Source organism: Xyrauchen texanus, chromosome 18 (genome assembly GCF_025860055.1).
Source record: "Xyrauchen texanus isolate HMW12.3.18 chromosome 18, RBS_HiC_50CHRs, whole genome shotgun sequence".
Classification (NCBI taxonomy): domain Eukaryota; kingdom Metazoa; phylum Chordata; class Actinopteri; order Cypriniformes; family Catostomidae; genus Xyrauchen; species Xyrauchen texanus.
In genome coordinates, this window is record NC_068293.1 from 30,824,048 (window position 1) to 30,850,065 (window position 26,018).

The window sequence follows — 26,018 nt, forward strand, 5'->3', positions numbered from 1 at the left end:
GCTAGGAATTAAATTAAACTGTCCTGATTCCACATTACTAAGTAAGGACATTTATAATGGAATTAGTCACGTTTGACAACCATTATTATTTAGATAAATGACAAATAACTACATTATTTGTCTGAATAAAATTATCCACCATTAAATTCATAATACAACGTCTCAATGTATCAGCTCACAATGTCTACTGTAGGGAATTAGCTTTAATAAGAGAAATATGATTGAATCTCTTATTGGAATAATATTATTCTCATGGCTTATTGACAGTAAGATAATAATGATAATATTACACATATAGGTATAGCTTTGAAGCTAAATCTTTTAGAAACAGGGATGAGATTATTTATCAAAATATGCCACAGTCAAAATATCTTTAAAAGGGAAATATGAATAATTAAACATAACTCTTTATAATTATGTACATTTGGATCAGTTAATAGAATTAACTTGATGTAGCTGAATTCATATTACAATCAATTTATCTGTTCGTCCAGCGATCGTCTTTGATCGTAGTTGATCGTCTATCAATTCTCAGAAAGATATTTTGAGTGGGCACACAAAAATAACTCGTCCTTAGCATGGACCCGAGATTGAATCACTACATTTACATTGATTTAAAAGCAGATCAATCAACTCACAAAATGTACACAAAAGCTTTTTTAACTAAAATACGAACACATAACTAATCTAAACAAAGACATACACACAAATCAGTCATACATGGGAAAGGGGAAAATTTTAATAAAATTACAGCAGGTGAGTGTAGCGCAGAGAGGAAGAGAGTGAGTAAGAGGCGGAACGTGTCTTTTAAATTCTGATGGAGGTCACTCCTCTTGAGTCTGGCTTGATCAATAAGAAAGGTGCAATTTCCAAGCGGGATATGTTCCTTTGTTTGGAAGCGGACTCATTTGCATGATTGGGGTTAGTTTAATTTAAGACCCTTTATGCTCACTGATTAATATAGCAAGCACACAGCCCATGCTATCAGGATTATATATACACTCACCTAAAGGATTATTAGGAACACCATACTAATACTGTGTTTGACCCCCGTTTGCCTTCAGAACTGCCTTAATTCTACGTGGCATTGATTCAACAAGGTGCTGAAAGCATTCTTTAGAAATGTTGGCCCATATTGATAGGATAGCATCCTGCAGTTGATGGAGATTTGTGGGATGCACATCCAGGGCACGAAGCTCCCGTTCCACCATATCCCAAAGATGCTCTATTGGGTTGAGATCTGGTGACTGTGGGGGCCAATTTAGTACAGTGAACTCATTGTCATGTTCAAGAAACCAATTTGAAATGATTCGAGCTTTGTGACATGGTGCATTATCCTGCTGGAAGTAGCCATCAGAGGATGGTACATGGTGGCCATAAAGGGATGGACATGGTCAGAAATAATTTTCAGGTAGGCCGTGGGATTTAAACGATGCCCAATTGTCACTAAGGGGCCTAAAGTGTGCCAAGAAAACATCCCCCACGCCATTACACCACCACCACCAGCCTGCACAGTGGTAACAAGGCATGATGGATCCATGTTCTCATTCTGTTTACGCCAAATTCTGACTCTACCAGCTGAATGTCTCAACAGAAATCGAGACTCATCAAACCAGGCAACATTTTTCCAGTCTTCAACTGTCCAATTTTGGTGAGCTCTTGCAAATTGTAGCCTCTTTTTCCTATTTGTAGTGGAGATGAGTGGTACCCGGTGGGGTCTTCTGCTGTTGTAGCCCATCTGCCTCAAGGTTGTGTGTGTTGTGGCTTCACAAATGCTTTGCTGCATACCTCGGTTGTAACGAGTGGTTATTTCAGGCAAAGTTGCTCTTCTATCAGCTTGAATCAGTCGGCCCATTCTCCTCTGACCTCTAGCATCAACAAGGCATTTTCGCCCACAGGACTGCTGCATACTGGATGTTTTTCCCTTTTCACACCATTCTTTGTAAACCCTACAAATGGTTGTGCGTGAAAATCCCAGTAACTGAGCAGATTGTGAAATACTCAGACCGGCCCGTCTGGCACCAACAACCATGCCACGCTCAAAATAGCTTAAATCACCTTTCTTTCCCATTCTAACATTCAGTTTGGAGTTTGTCTTGACCAGGACCACACCCCTAAATGCACTGAAGCAACTGCCATGTGATTGGTTGATTAGATAATTGCATTAATGAGAAATTGAACAGGTGTTCCTAATAATCCTTTAGTTGAGTGTACACCAATGTGCAGGGTGTCACACAAGGTATAATTTGATAGCAATCATCATACCAATAGTTCTACATTATCTGGTGGTTCGGTAATAAGGCATGCATAAAACAGTATACAGTACAAGACAGTAATGATCCTATACACAATGTCTTGGGGATATACATTTTAATTTATAGAATAGTTTGTCTATAAATTAATGAAGGTCTGTTGTTCTGGGCTTTGTCTCTGTTTCCTATGGGAGCAAGATTGCTCTGGAATGCAGCTAACCTCCCCTGCTTGGAATGTCACTTATGTCCACTAGTTGCTGGACCCTGTGTCAGCAAAGACAGTGAAAAGGTTTGATAATGATCAGCAGACATAACGGAGTCGGCTTGGGCCTACTTGGACCTTTGCTTGTTACAGTCTTGAGACATCAGTTGGTTTATTCATAAAATAATGAATAATTGTGTGTCTGATTGGTCTAGATGCTACAACGGTATTCATATGTGAATCAAGTGTATGCATACATGCTATAAAATCATGGAATGCTGAAGTTTCATTTGTTGTTCATTTGAGATTTTCAAAAATAAATAAATAAATAAAATTAAAAAAAAAAAAATACAAAAAAAAATCGCAAAACTATTATTTTCTCTGGCTTCTGTTCAGTCTCTACAAATATACCTATCTGCAGCATGCTGAATGGCCAGGTCCTTTTTATATCACGCACACTGGTCACACTTGGGTGGTTCCATTTTTGAAACTGGTTCAGACGACAGTAGTTGTGCATTTACAGGCGATGCGAAGAGATACACAGTTTGCCTGTATCTCTCACATGCCTTGTGGTTGAAGTATAGTAAATCCATTCCCGTATTTATTACGACTGGTACATGCGTCATTCATAACGAATAAGCATGTAATACTCCACACAATCAGTTTCTGTGCTAGGATGTGCTGTCGAGCAAAGCGTGTACCTCCTGAAAATGAATGTATGTATTAAGCCACAGAAAGTGGGTACAAATATATGTGAAATTTTAAACATTGTACAAAGGTAACTAGGTTTGTTCATTTAATCATTTACTTTACATTACAAATGATATTATCAGCATAACAGCTTGTGTGAAACCTTTGTGCAAAACCTGATGATTACAAAAAAATGATGATCCAGCATGTGAAGTTTTACAGAGTCTGATGAGTATACTGCAGTCTGGTCACATTTAAACTTTTTGTTTAGCCTCCCATTCAACTCATGAAAACATGCTGCGTGATCATGAGGAAGGATTACATCAAGATGTAGATTGGAATGAAGGTGCAGAATTTATTTCAATTAAATAGTCTACACACTAGTCTCAACATTGCTGGCCTGCCAGTGATTACTCCTCCACATACCAATGCTGGTACCCGTGCCATAGGTTGCCGACCCCTGCACTAGAAAGATGTCTTTGACCGTTGTCATGTATCTCGTACCACTTTTGAAAGATGATGTGTGAAGTTAGAAAAAGATATTAATTCAGCTGATCTGCCTCTTGCTGTTTTGAAAACATATGGGCCCTGGACACATTCTTGCGCCCATCTGCCCTACTTTTAATTGTTGGTGTGTGTAAACATACACTAGATGGACATCTTTAACAGTTCTGGTGTGTTTCTGGTGATGTGCATCTCTTCCATCGTGCTTTGGACTATGTACTGTGATGTGGCTCATATCAGCATAGATTGCTTGTGAACCAGTCATAATACGATTCAAGCTTTGCAAATGAATTGTTATTGAAGGATGGGGCAGTTAAAAACACTTGGACTTGATCGCAAGTCCGTAAGTAAACAATTTAATTTGTGAATATTTCAAATGTCATGACTGCTTGATAGTTTATGGTGCTGCTGTTCTTAAGTGCAGAGTTTAATTCAGATGCAATGTGTTGGGTGTGTGTTGAGTGTAAACCGTGAAATTTAGCTTTATAACATTGTGGAGCTTGTTCATTCTCTTCCGATTGAGTTTCAAATATATACAGTATATGGCAGTATTTGAGTATCATAACAGTGGACATTTACGTTGAAGTTTAAAGGAGCCGCTGAGACCAAAACAGAGGGCCAGAGACAGCGTGGAAAATGATCATATATTACTAAATAATTACTGTTTTGAGTACTTGCATTATCAGTGGACCTCAATGAAGATAATACAATTATTAAAAAATAACATTTCATGACCCCTTTAACGTGTTAAACAAAAATATTAAATAGCTGAAATGCACACGTTAACTTTCCCAGTACTAGTTTGAATACATTCAGTTTGAAATCATGCGAAAATAAAAAAATAAAATTCTGGGGCCAGTCTATTCAAATTGTCAATAGAGGACTGATAGAGTGTGTTACAGCAAACGTTTCTTCAAGTTTTGGTTGCAGTTCCGGAGCATTGCTTTCAAGAACCCTAGTGTTTTTCCAATGTTCTTTCGACACACCATCCTCATTAAAATCAGTTAATTTGCAATGTTCTGAGCAGGGTTTCCGTTGTCCGGTAATTACCGGACATTGACCGGTAAAAAAATTAAATGTCCGACAAAATTAAATCTCTCCGGTCAAATTGTCCGATTAAAATTGCCTAATAATCCCGTCCCCCTAACACAATCTGAATTTGAGAATAAGCCTAAAATGTATAAAGCAAAAATACACCGATCTCTTGCTATGTTATAAAGGAACAGGCTCTATCGTTTGAAAGTTATGAAACAACATCGCATGCTGCATTTCAAATAAAGCGCATGCCTAAAACGGCTGCAATATAGACCTAAACAACGAACGATTGAGTGAGACGTTTCAAATATGGCCAGGCCCAGGCAGACTAGCTTTAAAAGCTTTTTCAGAGGCCAGACGATGGTGAATCAGGAACATCTCATTATAGATAGATCAGTGCTTCTAATCCGCGCATTCGTGCAGTTTTTTTCTCTATCATCAAAACTGAATAGCCTATGTTCATCAGTGCATGGTTACAGTCTATATCAAGCAGGGACACGTTTGTGTGCATTTTATTTTGTGATTTCACCGGAATTAATAGAGAGTCTCCGCAACGGCGATAGATTGAAACGCGCGTCCTAGTGAAGATTGCGCAACTCGCGCAGCGCGTCGTCCATGCAACTGATAGCAGCGGACACGACAGCTCAGCTTGATTTCAAAAACAACAGATTTTAGCGCTAGATCTCTTATTTAATAACGGACTAAATGAATGATCTGCTAGTTAACTGGAGATGTTTTATTTATTTGTATTAGGTACATCCGTGCCTCAATGTTTGAAAAAGTGAATGTGTGTGAAACCACAGTAAAAAACAACTGGCGTTGATTGATCAATCGGACGTTCATGTATTTTTTTTCGTCTATTTGAAAGTTAAGCTAATAATAATATGTTGCATTCTATACGGCCTGATTATGTCATTTTTTAAGTTACATAGACTGCCTCCAGTTTTCCTCAACTTGACTAATTAAGAGGCGATATATTTGACCGGCATATCATCAAAATGTCCGTGAGGCAATGTAAACTTGTGTGGGCACCCTTACACGGAAGCCAAACAAGTGTATGTCGTGGGAGTTAACACAGTGATGTGAAATTCACAACATTTACAGAGAAATCGCTGTGTTAACACGCTCATATATATATATATATATATATATATATATATATATATATATATATATATATATATATATATATATATATATGGGCAGCCGCAGAGTAATAGCTGCAGTCAGCGTGTGATTCAGAGGTGATGATAGATTGAAGAGACTGAATGTATTTCCCTGCAGAGCAGCATCCACACACAAAATGTAGCTCTATCATCACCAAAGGCAGCTGATGACACACACAAACATGCTCACACATACTGTACATGCACTTCCCTTGATCTCTCAGCCCCTGGAGAGTGTCATGATGGAGAGGTCCAAGTCAACAGCGTTTTAATTAGTACCTGTCCACAAGGGATGTGCACAGATAGTCAACATTCGGTTAACTGTTAGACGTGCCACTATTTGAATACCAAAATCACTATTCGGTTATTCTGTACTTGCAACAGACTGACCCAAACTTGACAGAGTTCCGACAAACTTTATCTATATACTATATTTCTATATATTTTATCTATTTTTGTTCTATATATATATATATATATATATATATATATATATATATATATATATATATTTCCATATACTGTTAAAGGAATAGTTCCCCCAAAAATTAAAATTATCTCATCATTTATTCACCCTCATGCCATCCCAGATGTGTATGACTTTCAATCTTCATCAAAACACAAATTAAGGTTGTGCAATGCCAATTGCTGTGAGGTGAAGGCAAGTCAAGATTAGCATTTCAACATCTATTGTCAATAATTCTGGAGTTTCTGGTGGTTTCAGGGCTTAAATACTGCCTAAACGAGTGATCCAGAGGAGAACAACAACCAATTTCATCATAACAACTCAGAATAAGTAATGATATCAACGTAACTAAACCATCGCTTCAAGTTCACTGTTTATATATATATTAAAAAAAAAGAAAAGTCATCTCATATCAACATGTTTTTTTTTAACCATTTTTACAAATTGAATACCTTAAACATTACACAACCCGCTAGAATTTAAGCAGATGTGAGTAAAAACACTGGAGACAGGAAATTGAAAACTTGTGGAAACTTTTAGCAAAAAGGTTTGTTCCTAATCGCAAGAATGAACAAAAATAATTGTGATACTTGCCTGTGCTACAAATTACAATTAGGTCCAAATGACAATAAGAGAGTGATCAAAATGTACTGCAAAATATCTAGCATTTCAGTGTCTGAGATGAGAGTATCCAATTTAAAGTCTTGCAATTTGGAATGCGGTGCCAAACAAGAACTGGAAAGTCTTCATTCTCTCTCAGTTTTTTCTTTGGCTCAATATGTCATCCTTTGGTGGCAGGATGGCTCATTATAGCAGGCTGCTGAACATGCTAATTGTCTTTTAAGTGTTGCAATAATCACAGAGCAAGTGAGGCGGTGTCTATCCCACTGCTGGCATGGTTACAGAGGTGTGGTTATAGCACTGTGCAATATATTTGCATGAGCCCAGCATTAGATTTAGCTAGCCAGACAGGACTTTTTACTCTTCACCACCAGCACTAATGTAGGAAATTTCAGAATTGATACTGTGATGTTACTAATTGGTTCAGAAGACAGGCCTATAGTAATTATGAAGCATTGACATCAGCATCAAACCTAGCTGTAACTAAGCACCCAATTGTTACTTGTTATTTAATTAACTATGCTATATATTAAGGCTACTTCATTTGATATGTTCAAACCAACATTCCAATAAGTTCAACATAGAGTCTGATGTATAACTAACCCCAAGAAAAATATAACGGGATGTAAAAATAATTGGAAATGTTAAAGATTTTTTTTTTAGGTCAAAACTTAGATGCCACCATTCAACATTATATGTAAAAACATTTTATGCATATTTGGAAAAAAGTGCGAGAAATGTGTGAGAAGACGAAATGTGAACACTCAAATATTTCCCAAGGTGCAAATGCAAAACAAGCTAAGAATATGTCAATAACTTCATATCACCTGTACAGCTAGACTGCAAGGTTTTTGAGTATCGATAAACACGGCGAAACCAAGGTACACCATAAGTACACCTTAAGATTACTTTTTTTTACTGACACGAATGTGTCTATTAGTGCTGCACGATTAATCATATCGCAATCGCAATGTCAGCCTGTGCGATTATATGACGGCAAATACTGTGATTTATTAAATAAATAATTGCATGTGTGGACGTGACAGCCCATTCTCTCTGAGAGATCTTTAATAAAAAGATGACCTGTCAGTCTCAGTATAGGGAGTGGCACGTGTGGTCATGTGAGTTTCCGGTGTTCAGCGTGGAAATCAGTAGATGGATGCCGAGCAGACAGACGCTGAAATGGTGGTCAGAAAAAATAACACAAATAACACAGAAACACAGATCACTGCTTGGCGATATGTCTTTATTTCATCAATAATTAAAGCTAATATGATATGGGAGCGTGACATGTAAATAAGCACAAACTCCAAAACTGTCATTCTCGGTGCGGTCAGAGCTGCTTCAACCAGTCACGAAAGAGACACAATCTGAGCGGGAGTCGAGAACGGGAGAGATTTAAAGTTCCACGGGCTGATGAGCACTAACACCGAGACGCTCACCTCTCACCCCCGCTGTCTGCAGCTCCAGTGTCTGATAGAAACACAGATCACAGCTTTGCGATATATCTTTATTTTATCCTTAATTAAAATTAATATGATATGGGAGCGTGACATGTAAATAAGCACAAACTCCAAAACTGTCATTCTCGGTGCGGTCAGAGCTGCTTCAACCAGTCGCGGAAGAGACTCAATCTGAGTGCGAGTCGAGAACGAGAGAGATTTAAAATTCCACTGGCTGATACGCACTCTAACACGGAGACGCTCGTCTCTCACCCCCGCTGTCTGCAGCTTGCAACGTCATCATAACGAGATCATCATAACAACTAAAATGACAACAACAATAAAATGTGTGTGTGTGTATATATATATATATATATATATATATATATATATATATATATATATATATATATATACAACAACAACAACAACAACAGTTTTAGTGGTTTGATTGAGTGAACCACACTTTTATAAACAGTTTCCTTTTCAAAAGAGTTTATACAAAGTACATGTTACATCCTGCTTAAATGTCCCTGTATGTTTGGACAATCTTATTTTCGTGAACATTTGTATGTTCTTATTTATTGTTCTATTTTATTTAGGTGTAATATTGAGAAAATAACAAGTTTGCAGTAATGCTTAGATAAAAAATAACAAGTTTGCAGATTTTTAATTTTGTAAAAATATTTTAATTTGAAAACACTGTGCATTTATAGTTGTTGTTGTTGCTAGTTTGTATGTTTAAGTTGAAAAATAAAAATTTCAGCATTATCAGTAACCTATTTGTGCATTTTCCTTAATAACCAAGCAAGTTGACTCATGATACCATTTGTTTATTATATCGCAATCGCATATCGCAATATTAAACTCGATAATCACAATATGACATTTCCCCCAAATCGTGCAGCCCTAGTGTCTATGCCCTACTCCAGTTGTTTCCAAACTGGGGTTCACATACCCCTTGGTGAACACGAGGTTGCAGAGGGGGTACACAAACAAAATGCTGAGATTTACCATTCATTTAACTTTAAAAAAACATTCAAATCGAGTTCATGTATTTCTCACAATAAATTGTGCCCCCTCTAATGTACAAACAGCAAAATGGTAGTGTCATAAAGGTCAAATAAATGACATCCAATCAAATTACCCCATATTTTGGTCAAAACTGCATCTACTCAAGCATCACGCTTATGTGCACATCTTACCGCGTGTCATTTTTTGCCAGCACTGCATGAAACCAGCATTTTTGCACAGACATTTAGAAACAAAGCATGCTACTTTGAAAAAAGAAGAAAAATTGATTTTTTGAAAGACATTTAAGACAACTCAGGAGTAGAAAGTCCCTTATAAACAGTGTCAGAAAACCTACATAGGAAGGGTCTGAAAGCATCCTACATGGCAAGTTACAGAGTGGCTAAGACAGGAAAACTACTGTTGTGGATGACTTTATTCTTGCTGCTGCGGCTGATATAGCTAGTGTAATGCTTGGGGAAAAGGCCAAAATAAACAACACAGAGGATGCCGTCGCCAGACAACTCTGTTTCACATTGCATCGTTGATATGACAGAAGATGTTTTAAAACAACTATTGCTTCGCATAGAAGCTAGCGAATTCTACGCTTTACAGACTGATGAATCAACTGATGTAGCACAACGTGAATTGCACAATGTGAATTGAGGGACAAACTTAAAATCTTTTTATATCGGCCATCCTTTTGAATTGTGTCACCGCTTGCATGACGAAGAGTGGCACACAATACTGGCCTATCTGGGTGATGTTTTTCCCATCTGAATGAGCTGACAGAGTCAGGTGTGACATAATAAACCGCCTTTCTGAGCTGGCAGCGCAATTGTGCAGATAATTCCCAGAGATGGACAATGCAAACAACTTCGCCATCCATTCTCCACAGCACACTTGACCATTTCTGAGCAAGAAAGTCTCATTGAAATCTCTACAATTGGCTCCTTGAAAATTGACTTCACACAAAAGTCACTATAAGATTTCTGGATAGCCTTGCATGCAGAGTATCCTGTCTATCCAGATGTAGCAACGTTACAGGAAGGATGGTCAAGGAGGACACAGGAAACGGGGTTCAAATCACTGAAGGTAGGCTTTTTAATTGCGGTCTTACAAATAGCACAGACTCAAACATATGGCACACTGAGTTGCTTTTTGGGCTCTCTCTCTCGACTGGAGGCTCGGAGTCTGCTTTTTTCTCCTCGTGCTCAATGGAATTAGAGACAGGTGTTAGGCATAATTTAGCTCAGGTGTAAGCGCCCTTACCGCTTTCCTCTCCCGGACGGGCGCTTGACCACGCCCCCGCTGCCACACCAGAGTATCGCGCTGTAAAGACAATAATGCCCTTCACAACAACGTACCTTTGTGATTGTGGGTTCTCCGCACTAACTAGCATAAAGAACATATATAGACAAAAACTGTGCGTAGAGAACCATTTAAGACTCAAACTCTCTCAATACAACAAAACATTGCAGAGTTATGCAAGTCATATAAAGCATACCCACCTGAATAATCGGTGCCATTTCTTCAAAATATATATGATTGGTTGTATACAAATTATATGTTTGATAAAGGGAGTTATTTTACAAAGTGTAAATATGTGCACATTTTCAAAATACATTGTGTGACTATAATCTAAGTGTGAGAGAGGGGGTACGCAGAATGATGTTAAATGCCTGGGGGGTTACGCCACTGTAAAAAGTTTGGGAACTACTGCTCAACTCTATTTATATGGCTCTAAAATGAGGTAAACCAGAAAGTTCTTCTTGAACAAAGTACCAAAATCTATTGAATATAAGTATAAGATTGCAAAATGTCACAATTTTGAATTGAAATATACTAAACACACAAAAGAAAATGTAAAAGTTATAATTTCAAGTCAAGACTCAATCCTTTCTTGACCCAGGTAACGATATACCATACATCATATATACAGTATATTATATTTTAGCATTAACCATAAAGTACCCGAAAGAGCTGCATTTGTATTTCTGAATTTTAATTAAAACAATCTTTGAAATAAAAACCTTTACCCCATCAGTACACCTGCAAGAAGTAGTAACTTTTAAAAATAGCAAAATACTTTGAACAAAAAAGAAAATGGAGCTTGAAACCAACCATTCTGATATCATCCTCAGAGTAAAAAACGTTTACCCTGTCTAACAGCTTCTGCAGCTTTGTGAATGAAACATTTCATGATTCACTGTCTTTTAAATTATTATTGTGGATTTCCCACATGCTGTTAAGAGGCCTTCCTCTGTAAATATCCTGAATAAAACAGCTTTGATTTTTTTTTTCAAAACGATCTTTTCAAAAAAAAAAAATTAAAGAAGGGTAACTAAATTATTAGGGAGGCCAGCAGGGGGTGCTCACCCTATGGTCTCTGTGGGTCCTAATGCCCCAGTATAGTGATGGGGACACTATACTGTAAAAAAGCACCGTCTTTCGGATGGGACGTTAAACCGAGGTCCTGACTCTCTGTGGTCATTAAAAATCCCTAGGGCACTTTCTCGTAAAGAGTAGGGGGTTAACCCCGGTGTCCTAGCCAAATTCCCCCCATTGGCCCCTATCTATCATGGCCTCCTAATAATCTCCATCCCTAAATTGGCTACATCACTCTACCATCTCCTCTCCACCAATAGCTGGTGTGTGGTGGGCGTTCTGGCGCACTATGGCTGCCGTCGCATCATCCAGGTGGATGCTGCACACTGGTGGTGGTTGAGGAGATTCCCCCTATACTATGTAAAGCGCTTTGAGTGTCTAGAAAAGCGCTATATAAATGTAAGTTGTTGTTGTTGTTGTAAATGGTGAGGTAATAGTAACCTTGAAATAACCTCTTGAGGGCTTTCAGAGTGCAAGAGCTCAGCAGCGGTGATGCTTATAATAGTTATGATGCTTAACGCTTGGCTGTTCTTGTGTGCAATGTTGGGGTCTTTGGGACCTCCCGCAGGGAAGACAATAAAGGATCCCACATCTCACTGTGCCTCTAAAAGGGTGCATTTCCTCTGGGTCTAGACAGATTGCTCCAAGCATTGGGAGCCTTTTTTTCCCAGAGCAAGAAGATCCCGCTAAACTTTGATTGCAACCCCTGGATGACCGCTGCCTTCTCAAAGCACCTGCTGATGAACACACATGACGAATGACAGGGGGTTACTGAACGGTCATAATTCTTACTGAGAAAAGCACTGTGTTGTTCAGCAGCCATACAGTGCATGCTGTGTGTGTTGAGGGGAAGGTTTTTCAGCTATTCTAGTACTTGCAAATAGCCACGTGAACACATCATTCAGCTTTGAAGTAGATGGAATAAAAATTAGCAACTTCAACAGTCCCAGGCACTCAGCAAAGATATAAACACAGAAAGCATGATGAACAAGGAGAAATGGATGTTCTTTATAGGTACAAAGAACAAAAAAGAATGGTCTACACTACATGTGTCAAGTATGAATTATGTATTATGTATTTTTCACAATATATTAGGGCTAGGCGATATGTAAAAAATATTTTATAGATAATCACGTGGGCTTTCCTTAATGTTTTAAGGTAAGAGCTACAATGCTGTGTGAAAGCATCCATAGCATAGTGTATGTCATAATTGCAGCTACAACACTAGATTTCCCAAACGAACCAGTGGTTGCAATGTCAGAAATTACATTAAGGGAACCCTGGATGGGATATTTTTATCCTAATGATTTTCAAACCATTTAAAAAGAAACGGTCTCATCCAAATGTCAAATACATTTATTTAATCAGTTCCTTAATAAAAATTCGCAAGATTGAAAATTATTACCTCTTACCCTTAGACCCTGGTCCTAACCACAGAATCTTTATATTGAGTTTGGAAAGGATTTCTCACAGGCAGCTCACAGTTGGCAAAGTGATCTTAAATGAATATTCATAGTTCAATATAAGTTAAGCTCAATCAGCAGCATTTGTGAATTAATGTTAATGACCACAAAAATGCATTTAGAAATTGCCCCTCTATTTCTTTAAAACAAAGCACAGACGATTACAGTCAGGGACTTACAATGGAAGGGAATGTGGCCAATTTTAGAGGGTTTAAAAGGCTGAAATGTGAAACTACGAATTTTACAAAATCACTTAAATGAATGATTGTAACACTTGTGTATTATGTGAGCTGTGAAGTTGATTCAATTGTAATTTTTACAGTCATTTTAAGGTCTGTTGACATTACAATGTCATGGCAACAAAGTGGTAAAATAGGCTATAACTTTACACAGACAAGGTTAGTAAGTGATTTTATCACACTAACATCATGTTTCACGTACAATTGAAGACAGAAGTTTACAAACACCTTAGCCAAATACATTTAAACTCAGTTTTTCAGGTCATTTAGGTCATTTAGGATCATTACTTTATTTTAAGAATTTGAAATGTCAGAATAATAGTAGAGAGATTGATTTATTTCAGCTTTTGCTTCTATCATCGCATGCACAGTAGGTCAGAAGTTTACATACACTTTGTTAGTACTTGGTAGCATTGCCTTTGTATTGTTTAACTTGGGTCAAACATTTTGGTTAGCCTTCCACAAGCTTCTCACAATAAGTTGCTGGAATTTTGGCCCATTCCTCCAGAAAGAATGGTGTAACTGAGTCATGTTTTAAGGTCTCCTTGCTTGCACACGCTTTTTCAGTTCTGCCTAGGGCTGGGACAACAGCGTCGACGTAATCGATGACGTCGACGCAAAATATGTGCATCGATTCGTCGGACCCAAAACAAAGATGGCGGCGCCGGCAAGTAGTAGAAACACAAGTGGCTCCTCAGACTATCAGAAGTGCAAGGCGGCATGCACTCATTCCTCTAAAGTATGGGAATTCTTTAATTTAAAAGGAAACAATTCCGTGATATGTCGTCTTTGCAAAATGGAGATGGCCTTCCATTCTAGCACCACGGCAATGCACCAGCACCGTAAGAGGCGCCACCCGGTTGCAGCTGCAGATGACAGAGCACCGTAAGTTTTTTTCAACTCCCCACTTTGCACTCGATGTTGGAGTAGGCTATAATACGTTGTCGACACCTAAAGTTTTCAGCTATAGATATTAATAATGCGCTTATAGCTAGGAATGTCGTGAAAAATACATAGAGGACACTGACAACGCGCTGACAGACAGGACCAAGCAGATAACATTTAATAAAGTCTCAACTTTCAAATTTGGTCATTCAAAGAAAATTAAACCATAAATAGGCCTACTATTTTGTGGCTCTTTAATGTGTCGTGACAGATTGCCTCAGTTAAAGCTGCTCGTGAACCGATCATCTTTTCCTTGGTTAATTTATAGCATCAAATAGGCTAAACATGAATGTAGCCTACATCAGAAGGACTGTCGTTTTATCCACGGAAAGATGTCAGTACAGTAGCCTACAATCCATTATTCAAATTCAAATCCACCGACGTTAATCTTCTCTCTCCTGACTACTTTGTCGGACAAAAATGGCGTATTATGATTGATTGATTGATCAGATCGCCAGTCAATCAAACTCCCGGCAAATGTTTTTTTTTAAACATTTTATACACCCCCACCCCCGATGAAACCGGTATTACCGGTGTTGTCACAAGTCGATTAATCGAATCGAAATCGAATCGGACTGGAAAAATTGAATCGTTAGATTAATCGATGCATCGAAAAAATAATCGCTAGATTAATCGTTTAAAAAATAATCATTTATCCCAGCCCTAGTTCTGCCCACAAATTTTCTATCGGACTGAGGTCAGGGATTTGTAATGGCCACTCCAATACCATGACTTTGTTGTGCTTAAGCCAATTTGGAATTTGGAGGTATGCTTGGGGTTATTGTCCATTTGGAAGACACATTTGCACCCGAGATTTAACTTCCTGGCTGATGTGTTGAGATGTTTCTTCAAAATTTCCAAATAGTTCTCCTTCCTCATGATGACATCTATATTGTGAAGTGCACCAGTCCCTCCTGCAGCAAAGCACCCCCATAACATGATGCTGACCCCCCCCCCACCCCCAGGGGACACCCGAGAGGGATAAGGCCGACCGGAGACGGCAGCGCGTCAGAGAGATTTGCGGACAGCGGTACGACACCTGTGTGTGTGTGTGTTTGTCTTTTTGGTTACGTTTATAATTAATCTATTAAACTGTCAAGCTGATTCTCACCTCCTCCTTAACACTGAACTGCGTTACACTAATATAGTCAATTATATCAGTGTAACCGGAGATTTCGACCATGCGAATCTCAAGACAGTGCTCCCTAAATTCCATCAGTATGTGGACTTTGCAACGAGAGGGGTGAACGCACTTGATCTTGTTTACACAAACATCCCAGGCACGTACCGGGCAGAGCCCCGTCCCCACCTCGGCTACTCAGACCACATCTCTGTTATGTTAATTCCAGCATACAGACCGCTCGTCAGACGCACAAAACCGCTTCAGAAGCAGGTGAAAACCTGGCCAGCAGGAGCCATCTCTGCTCTTCAGGACAGTTTTGAGTGTACTGACTGGCACATGCTCAGGGACGCTGCAACATATGGTGATTCAACCAACTTGGATGAATACACAGCATCAGTGACCAGCTACATCAGCAAGTGCATTGATGATGTCACTTTCTCCAAGACCATCACCACACGCTCCAACCAGAAGCCGTGGATGACTGCGGAGGTGCGCATGCTGCTGAGATCCCGAGACTCCGCCTTCAGAGCAGGCGATAAGGCAGCCCTAAGAACAGCTAGGGCCAAACTGTCACGGGCAATCAGAGAGGCAAAGCGCGCACACGCCCAGAGAATCCACAGTCACTTCCACGAAAGCGGTGACACGCGGCGCATGTGGCAGGGCATCCAGGCCATCACCAACTACAGGACAACATCAGTTGCCTGTGACAAAGATGCCTCCCTTCCAGATGCGCTGAATGACTTCTACGCTCGGTTTGAAGTGCAGAGCGATGTGGTGGCGAGGAAAACCACCCCTCCTCCCAACGACCAGGTGCTCTGTCTTACCACGGCAGATGTGAGGAAAACTCTATGTAGAGTCAACCCACGGAAGGCTGCTGGACCAGACAACATTCCTGGCAGAGTGCTCAGAGGATGTGCAGACCAGCTAGCAGATGTTCTTACCGACATCTTCAACATCTCTCTGAGCAGCGCCGTCGTTCCAACGTGCTTCAAGGCCACCACCATCATCCCCATGCCAAAGAAGTCTTTAGTGTCCTGCCTCAACGACTACCGTCCCGTCGCAATTACACCCATCATCATGAAGTGCTTCGAGAGGCTCGTCATGAGGCACATTAAGACCCAGCTGCCCCCCTCACTAGACCCACTACAGTTTGCGTATCGTCCAAACCGCTCAACGGACGATGCCATTGCCACAACCCTCCATCTGGCCCTCACCCACCTAGACAATAAGGACTCATACGTTCGAATGCTGTTCATAGATCTCAGCTCAGCATTCAACACAATCATTCCCCAGCACCTGATTGGAAAGCTGAACCTGCCTGGCCTGGACACCTCCCTCTGCAACTGGATCCTGGACTTCCTGACTGGGAGACCTCAGTCAGTCCGGATCGGGAACAGCATCTCCACCACCACCACACTGAGCACTGGGTCCACTGCTGTTCACTCTGCTGACTCACGACTGTGCAGCAATGCACAGCTCGAACCACATCGTCAAGTTCGCCGATGACACGACCGTGGTGGGTCTCATCAGCAAGAACGACGAGTCAGCATACAGAGAGGAGGTGCAGCGGCTGTCGAACTGGTGTAGAGCCAACAACCTGTCCCTGAATGTCGACAAAACAAAAGAGATGGTTGTTGACTTTAGGAGAGCACAAGGTGAACACACTCCGCTGAACATCGACGGCTCCTCTGTGGAGATCGTCAAGAGCACCAAATTCCTTGGTGTTCACCTGGCGGAGAACCTCACCTGGTCCCTCAACACCAGCTCTATCACCAAGAAAGCCCAGCAGCGTCTCTACTTTCTTCGAAGGCTGAGGAAAGCACATCTCCCACCCCCATCCTCACTACATTCTATAGAGGGACTATTGAGAGCATCCTGAGCAGCTGCATCACTGCCTGGTTTGGGACTTGCACCGTTTGGACCGCAAAGCCCTGCAGAGGATAGTGAGGACAGCTGAGAAGATCATTGGGGTCTCTCTTCCCTCCATCAAAGACATTTACAAAAAACACTGTATCCGCAAAGCAACCAGCATTGTGGACGACCCCACACACCCCTCACACAAACTCTTCACCCTCCTGCCGTCTGGCAAGAGGTACCAAAGCATTCGGGCCCTCACGGCCAGACTGTGTAACAGCTTCTTCCCCCAAGCCATCAGACTCCTCAATACTCAGAGACTTGTTTGACACACACGTGTCCTGAGTTGCACTTTAATTACTGTCACTTTATAACTGTCTGCTACCTCAATAACTGCTATGTGCATAGAACACTATCTCAAAGTATGTTATGTTTACGTTTTTGCACTACTGAGTACTGGTCGGCGCTGCACTGTGTCTATTGTCCTGTTCATTGTCAGTAATTTGTTGTACTGTCCCGAACTTTGCACATGTTTGCATGTGCACTTTATATAGGTATATATAGGTATTTTATATAGGTATTTTATTTTGTTGTGTTGTCTCATGTGGTCCTGTGTTGGTCCTTTGTTGTTTTTATGTAGCACCATGGTCCTGGAGGAATGTTGTCTCGTTTTGCTGTGTACTGTACTAACTGTATATGGTTGAAACGACAATAAAAACCACTTGACTTGACTTATAAGTGAAAATGCACAAAGTAGGTGTCCTAAATGACTTACCAAAACTATAGTTTGCTAATATGAAATCTGTGGAGTGGATAAAAATGTGTTTTAATGACATTTTTTTATTTATTTTGAGTGTGACTGGTGGGTTGGAAATCACAAGAATTAATAGTGGTATTTTCTTATTACATCACGTGTTGTTCTGAAAGCAAAAAGAAACAAAAGAAAACACAGAATCCTAGTAGCCTGACCGAAGTGAAGCAAAGCAAGCATGTTTGCTTATGGGATTAACTAAACGCGAAGCGCTACCAGCTCGTGATGCACTAATGACTTGCATGCACGCGTTGCATGAGTCTGTTGGGTATTCTGCAGTATTGTCACATTTCAACTTTTTGTTTAGTCTCCAATTCAGCTCATGAAAACATGCGAGATCATGAGGAAGGATTAAATCAAGATGTAGATTGGAATGCAGGTGCGGAATTTAATCTAAATAAAATGGTCTACTCATCTTTCCCTGTTGCTGTCGTTGATTACTCCTCCATAGATTGCCGACCCCTGGTCTGTATAATATAGATATATAATATAAAGATTCTTACATACAGATGTAAACATTTTGCTAACGCTAGAATCCCTTTTATGACTTTCCATGAACATTTATACATACAGTAGTACAGTACAGATTTGCTAGCATCCTTATTCAAAGCTATATAAAAATTCCACAACAGGTGCTCTTTTAGAGATGCAGATTACACAGATTTGGGTGCAAGAGGATCAAAATGATGGTAAAAGCAGAGGTCTGAAGTTGGACTGGAATGAAGTGGGAAAATGCTGCCACTCTTAGGGGCTGTTCACACTGATGTTTTTGAATCCATCTGCTCTGTAACGTATGCAACAGTTTTCTGCAGTATGCAATCATGTGAAAGATGGATGACCATAGCACCAGGTCTTGCTCTTTTTTCTGCATCTAGTGACGTGCTCATTTTCTTGGATGCTGTATCAGGTTAGAAAGACTGTTAACTTATAAAAAGCAATGTCTCAAGAAAAACTACATTCTGTTCTAACTGTTGCAATGCATTAGCTTTTTTTAAGAGCAATATGTTCTGTCAGAACAGCCCCTTAAACTGTATCTTAACCAGGCATGACACAATAAATTTTTTTGGACACTTGTTACTTCGTGCCTGGTTAGGACACTGTGTTAGAAGTCCAGGCAGATTTTGGAACAGAATATGAATGCTGCATTTCAGTTGTACAGAAAACACTTAAGATAAGAATTATTTTTTTAAATTGTATTTCTGGGAATAAATGTGGATGCAGTTAGTGTGCTTTTGGGATGTATGTGTATGTATGTGTGTGTGTGTGTGTGTGTGTGTGCGCTTGTGCGAGCTTGCTCTCCCTTTGGATAATTTTTGTACTGTACAGCTACAATGTCATAGTCACAAGGTGTGTAAGAATGGACACAAAAGAAGTGGTAAATTACAATAACTGATTCCAATGTTGCATGCTTTACTGCTCAGTACAAGTAGAGTCTTACATGATTGTGTTGGATTCTTAGACTACTGGCAACAGGCTGTCACAATGAACTGAACATTGCAGCCCTTATAGAGGTGAATTAAACCCAATGAATTCTGTTCATATACAGCATACAAATCAATAACTATTTCAGCAGCATTTCAAGGCACACTCCCAACACGAAGGCTTTTCCAAAAAGAAGGCATCATAATTTCCTGACCAAAGGTCCTGAAAAAGTGTTGAGTCTTACCAAATGTGGGCACTTTTTTGTGCAGTGACAGGTAATTTTGGTCATATGCCCAACAACCTGTAAGACGTCTCAGAGTGACATGAAAAGAAATGCCTGATTCTCTGTGTTTTCAGAGGTTCAGTTGCGCTCTGCCGCTCACACACAGTGCAATGGCTTCTCGTTGAACACATGCATTTCACATGCTTTATCTCTTTCTTCTCTGTCAGTTGTGTGGACACAGTTGGCTAGAATGGTGTTGTTTATGTGAACTCGGAAAATTATCTCTGACCATCTCAGGAGGTGCACTGAGTTTAGTTAGCTTTATTTCCATGGAGCAGTTTGTGTTTTACATGCATTGTGAAGCCAATTCTGCAGCTTCATTGTATTTTGACATTATAATTCCAGATATCTGTTTCTGTATACGTGAACATACAAAGCAAAGGGTTTACAGTGACATTGGGACTTCAGGTCATGTGTAGTCATAATTAAGAATAGCCTCAGAGATGGTGCTTGAACAAGAAGTTTCTCTTTTGTACATGTCTACTTTTTAGCCTCTATGTGTATGTTACAAATCTACCATTATGATATATATAATGTACAGTAGAAATATATCATCTATAAAGTATATGGAAAAATCAAAGTAGCTGGTTAAAAATCAAAGTGGCTGGTAAAATTGGGCATGCACCAGCCACTGTGGCTGGTGGGCAAAAAAAGTTATTTTCGTACCCTGCCTATTCATGAGAAAACAATGAGCTCCAAAAAGGCCACAGCTGATTAAATCTCCACATAATCACCATGTAATGAGGATAATTGTGATTGAGTGCCTTACCTTCTGTGCTGAGGCCGGGACTGGAGGTGAATTTGGCCACATCCACAATCTTCACAGCAAACTGCTGGCCCGTATCCCTGTTGATGCATCGTCGTACCACACTAAACGGCCCCCTGGGAAGTAAACAAACAAGCAAATTAGAATAGTCCTGCAGGTAAAGCCATGGTGATTTAGTGGTTGACCGATTAAGGTTTTTTGATGTCCAATATTGCTGATAACGTCTAGACTGCATTTCTGCAAAATTTGAAAACAACATGTGCATTATCCATTGTCAAGACTGTCTTAGATTTTTTAACTGAAACAATGGGGAACTACAACTTCTTTTAATCGGTCAAGCAGGTACAGCTATTGACCACGTTTCCTGTGTAACCACTACCATCAAAATAACTGAGCTATTGTTGCTCTTATAACAAAAGGCCTTAGTTAAACAACTGTGTGGTACTTGAAGGCACATTCATAATGATAATAGGTGACCAAAAGTAATTTGAGACTTTTTAGGTGACACAGCGACCATGAGTGATGTAACAAAGTTGAGTAGAGTTCAACTCAACTTTGTATAAATGTTAAATAGTCATCATTTCATACATTTTTAGAATTGCATTTTTTCCAACATTTTGAACTTTTTCCAAGTTCAAATATAATGTTAACCAACATTACAATGTCAATAATAGCAATAATTTAGTTTTTAAAATTGATGAACAATAATGAGACAGGAGAATTTTAATTTTTGGATGGACTATCCCTTTAAAAGGTGCAGTATGTAAGATTCAGAAACCCTTGTTATTAATGTCACCTGTGGCCATTAAGTGAACTGCAGCCACTGTTGCTCGTGCTCGCACTCGTGCACACACTCCATAAAAACTTGAGCATCGGCCAAAACAATGATGTAACGTACAAAGAGTCAACGTGATTCACCAGCATCATACTGACAGATGAAGTAGCATAACTTTATTTCACATGTTTTGCAGTTATGCAAGCTTGATCCCCAAAAACGAACAAAGGTCCCTCCAAGAATCAAATGCCTTGCCAATGTTCACTCTAGTTTTCGCTCAACCACGATCACGTTCCCGCTTAGCCAGATGGGATTCAGTTGAAAATGTTTTTGTTTGTTTTTTTTTTGGCTTAAGGCGGGTGCATACTGTGCGATTTATAAAAGTTGTTTATGATTGTTACTTGTCAGACTGTATGATATGAATGCATTGATATTGCCATGGCACACTGTGCGACCTTATGTCAGACTTCACAACATACATATTGTCCCAATCATCCCGATCAGTGAACGTGACTCACGTTATGGGAGTGTTGCGGAATAGAAGCGAAAGGCACAATTTGCCCACAACGGAGGATAATTTTTTCTCTCCCTGAAAGTCAGGACATCAGCATTTCCATTGCTCCAATACCACTCCATCACAAGCATAGGCTAACATTTTCAAGAAAGATGGATTTTGTCACATAGGCATATAATAAGACGGCTTGATCACAAATACAGAAAAGTACAGATGTTGAGAATGAACGTGAGTGCGGGAAGTAGCCTACAGTAATAATGAGCTAATACTACTACAAGCCAATATTCTTTGTGGAAATAAAAAGACTTGTGGCATGAACATTTACAAACTTCTCTGTTCACACTGGAGAAAACAAAAAAGGTAGGTTATAGTACATCTTTCTCCTCTTTTAGATTAGTAATCAATCGGCCCTGCAAAATGTTGAAAATTCATAAAGGCTGATAATATATTGCGCTAAAAAATTCCCAATGGATGATGCACAAAAATAATGTAGATTTCTATAATTGTACCCAACTGTATTTGCTGATTTGGATTAAAACGTCCCACAAATACTTACCAGTATAAATGGTTCAATCTTTCTATTTTATTTATAAATAAATTGGAGTGATGTAATTCTTAACTAAAGAAGTTTACAGATGTTTAAAGTAAATTTATTAAAAGTAAAATAGTAATTTAAATAACGTTGTAAAGAAAATGCATGATAAATGGAAAGAAAGTAATGCAATAATTTATTTATTTTCGTTTTGTAAGCTATTTATTTAATTCAGAGAATAATGCTTTCATATTGCTGACGTTACACTTTTCTCCAAGTATTTTCTGCTTGTTTATTAAAAGGTATTATATAAAATGAAAAGAAAAAACATTGAATGTGCTTGAGTAGAGTGATAACTGGGCACAAATGTTGTTACGGTGGTGCAAACACAGGGCAGGTTGTGAGAGAAGAGCGGAATATTTCATCTGGCCGTCGTAATAGCAGTCACACTATATGGCTACGATGCAAAGTTTCTGACACTGCCCAAATTTCGCCAGAGGCTGAAGATCATCGCAAAGGCTATTAATCGGCCGTCTGTGAACATGTAACTCTGAACATTGTAAGATTGCCGATTTTGCCCTGCGACGAGAGAAATCCTTTAGGGTTCCCGAAATTTGTCTCAGATGGCAGAATCGTGGCCAAAAAATTTCAGTGTGCACCTGCCTTAACTCAGAGTTTGTATAGGAGTCAGTGTTGTGCTGGGAGCCAGATGTTTGCTGGATTCCATCTCTATTAAACATGCTACCTAGTGTTGCAGTTTGTTATCGCTGTTGAATAAAGTAAGAGAAGTTATCACTGTCTGAGGCAAGGCTAAAACTTCACATCCTTTGGATTTTCCCGACAAAAGCAACCCACTCCCTTCACATGAAAATCAGTCTACAGGCTTTAATAGGCAACCTAGGCAAATAATAGGCAAAATTAGTCCGGCAACACACTGTAAGGTCAGAATGGCCACATTCTCAAACTAGACATACTGGCTCCATCCGAAAAGTAAGCAGCTGACTTGCTGTTTTGCTGCCTAATTGGTTAATGGCTTAACCAACAGCGTTTTTGAATGAATGGACCTCTTAAGGAAACTGGTCTTAAGTTTGAAAAAGCACCTTATTTTCATCCTACCTACATTTACAGCCTCTGAAGGCAGCATTTTCCAGTTTCGGACACAGACTTAGTGCTTAATCTTAGTCTGTAAGAATTACCCACCCTCTCCTTAGGCGCATTCATTACAGATGGCCCAGTTCACACTGACCAGACATATACTGACATATAAATACATAGACTCATGGAGAGAAAAAAGAAGAGATAAACATTTGAGTGTTGTCACAACCACTTTCTTTATAGTTCCAAGATCAGTGCTCCACAGGGAACTATTTTAGTGTGATTGCATTGCAGTTAAAGGCTGGCTATGCTCCTGTCATCTGAGTTCACTTGCTGAACTGTTAATGAACTGCAGGTGCAGTAAATGTGTGGAGGACATAGAGGAGAAAGGAGTGCATTTGTGGAGGAACAGTACTAGAGAAATCCACCCAGCCAAGCTGAAACATATACACAACCAACTGGATAGATCATGACAACAGCAATCTCACTCTTCTCTTATTTACTCAAACGTGCACAATTCGTAGACAATTAAATTTTTAAAAAGCAAACAGGCTGTGTTGAGGAGTTTTGGCATAACTATGAGTTAGTATTTTTGCCAATACTTAGGCACAACATGAAGCATGGTAAAATCATTGTGATGCTCAGCCTCTCGCAGCTTATTACTTTAATAAAACAATGCTATCAATTATAATCACAAAAAAAATTTCTCTGCCAAGTAATATAGTTCATTAGGAGAAAGGTTGACATTAATATAGAATTCAATTAATGTGCGTTCACAGGTGCATATACAGGTACTTTAGAACTATTTTGAAAGTGGGTCATCTAATTCGATTTTTAGAGTCGGAATTGTGTATTATCATGTTAGTTGTCTTTAGAAAATGTAACACCTATTGTCTTTTGAAACTTGCACTACAGTCTGCTAATCTTTAAAGGAATGTTCCAGGTTCAATACAAGTTAAGCTCAATCGACAGCATTTGTGGCATAATGTTGATTACCACAAAAAATTATTTAGACTCTTCCCTCTTTTTCTTAAAAAAAATAAAAACAAAAAAAAAGCTAAAAGAGGCACTTACAATGGAAGTGAATGGAGGAAAATGTTTGAACATTAAAATACTCACTTGGTCCAAAGTATAGCCATGATAGGGGTGGGCAATATGACCAAAATCTTACATCAAGATATTTTATATCACAATAACAATATATATCATGATATAGTTAATATTTTCACAAAAAAGTAATAATACAAATTGGTTTATATATTAAACAACCATATTGTTCTGCCTATTTTTGAAACATCCAGTCATTTAATTAAATACTACATAAATGAAAACTATTTCCTCTTTATAATTTTCTCTTTATGTGAAACTTGACAAACAGTCAGAGTAAAAAAAACAAAGGGTGATGTATATTTAAAAAAATCTAAATGACAGATGACATAATTCTTGGGGCATGACACATTGTTTTAGCCGTTTTTCTCAGTGTTGGTTAGAATGTCAGACTCTCTGGCCATTTGAGATTCCTCCATAGCACTCAATAACTCAACTCAGTAGAATTAAATTGGGTCATGCAAGTTTTGAAGTTTGTGCTGTGATAGAAAGAAACCAGGTTGAGTAGCGCAAGAGTCTGTGGAGCCCAATCGGGAAGTCTGCTGGTCTCGCACGCAATTTGATTCAGAGAAATAGCACAAGTGAAAATCACATGAAACACAGATGCGTGTGTCTGATGAGAAACATATTCAGAACGCGAGATTAATGTCATTGAATTTGTTTTGGTGGCCAAAAATTTTGATGGGGAGGCCACCGAAAAATTGTCAGACAGTACCTGAAAAATCCTGATTCTTAGATTTTCTCAGTCTCAGGTAAAGCTGCTCCGCCTTCCTCCTCCATTTCTCCAACAGAATGTGTACCGCGTACGTTACGTGAACAGAATGAAGTGCACATTTCTTGCACATGGTGGCGGTTTTTCGTAACGGCTATACAGATGATAATCCAAAATATATACCGGTTGCCAAATTTCTACCAGTTTATCATGTCTACTGGTATATCGTCCACCCCTACATAAGACATAAACAATGTGTGTTAACATGATTTAAGTGTGATAAAATCACTTACTAATCAATTCATTAGCCAATTTTACAACTTTGTTTCCATGACGATTTAATGTCATCAAACCCTAAAACGACTGTAAAAATTACAATTTAAACAACTTTACAGCTCAAATAATTCACAAGTTTTACAGAAGAATGAATGAAAGTGTTTTCCTAAAATTTTAAGCTTCACATTTAAGTGTTTAAACCCTCCAAAAATTGGCCACATTCACTTTCATTGTCCCCAAGTGCCTCAATGTAACCTCAATATTAGCTTTTCTTTTTTAAAGAAAAGGAGGGGCAAGAAAAAAATGTTTTAGTGGTAATCAACA

The 26,018-nt window shown here is 39.1% G+C and overlaps 1 protein-coding gene across 14 annotated transcripts in view; it reads right to left on the minus strand.

Annotated features, from left to right (window-relative positions):
- Nucleotides 1-26,018, minus strand: part of LOC127659192 (peripheral plasma membrane protein CASK) — a 212,908-nt gene that overhangs the window by 88,038 nt on the left and 98,852 nt on the right. For all 14 annotated transcript variants that reach the window (XM_052148878.1, XM_052148889.1, XM_052148885.1 and 11 more), the window contains exon 2: nt 20,687-20,799. In XM_052148878.1, the coding sequence (XP_052004838.1) occupies nt 20,687-20,799 (113 nt within the window). The remainder of the gene's footprint in view (nt 1-20,686; nt 20,800-26,018) is intronic.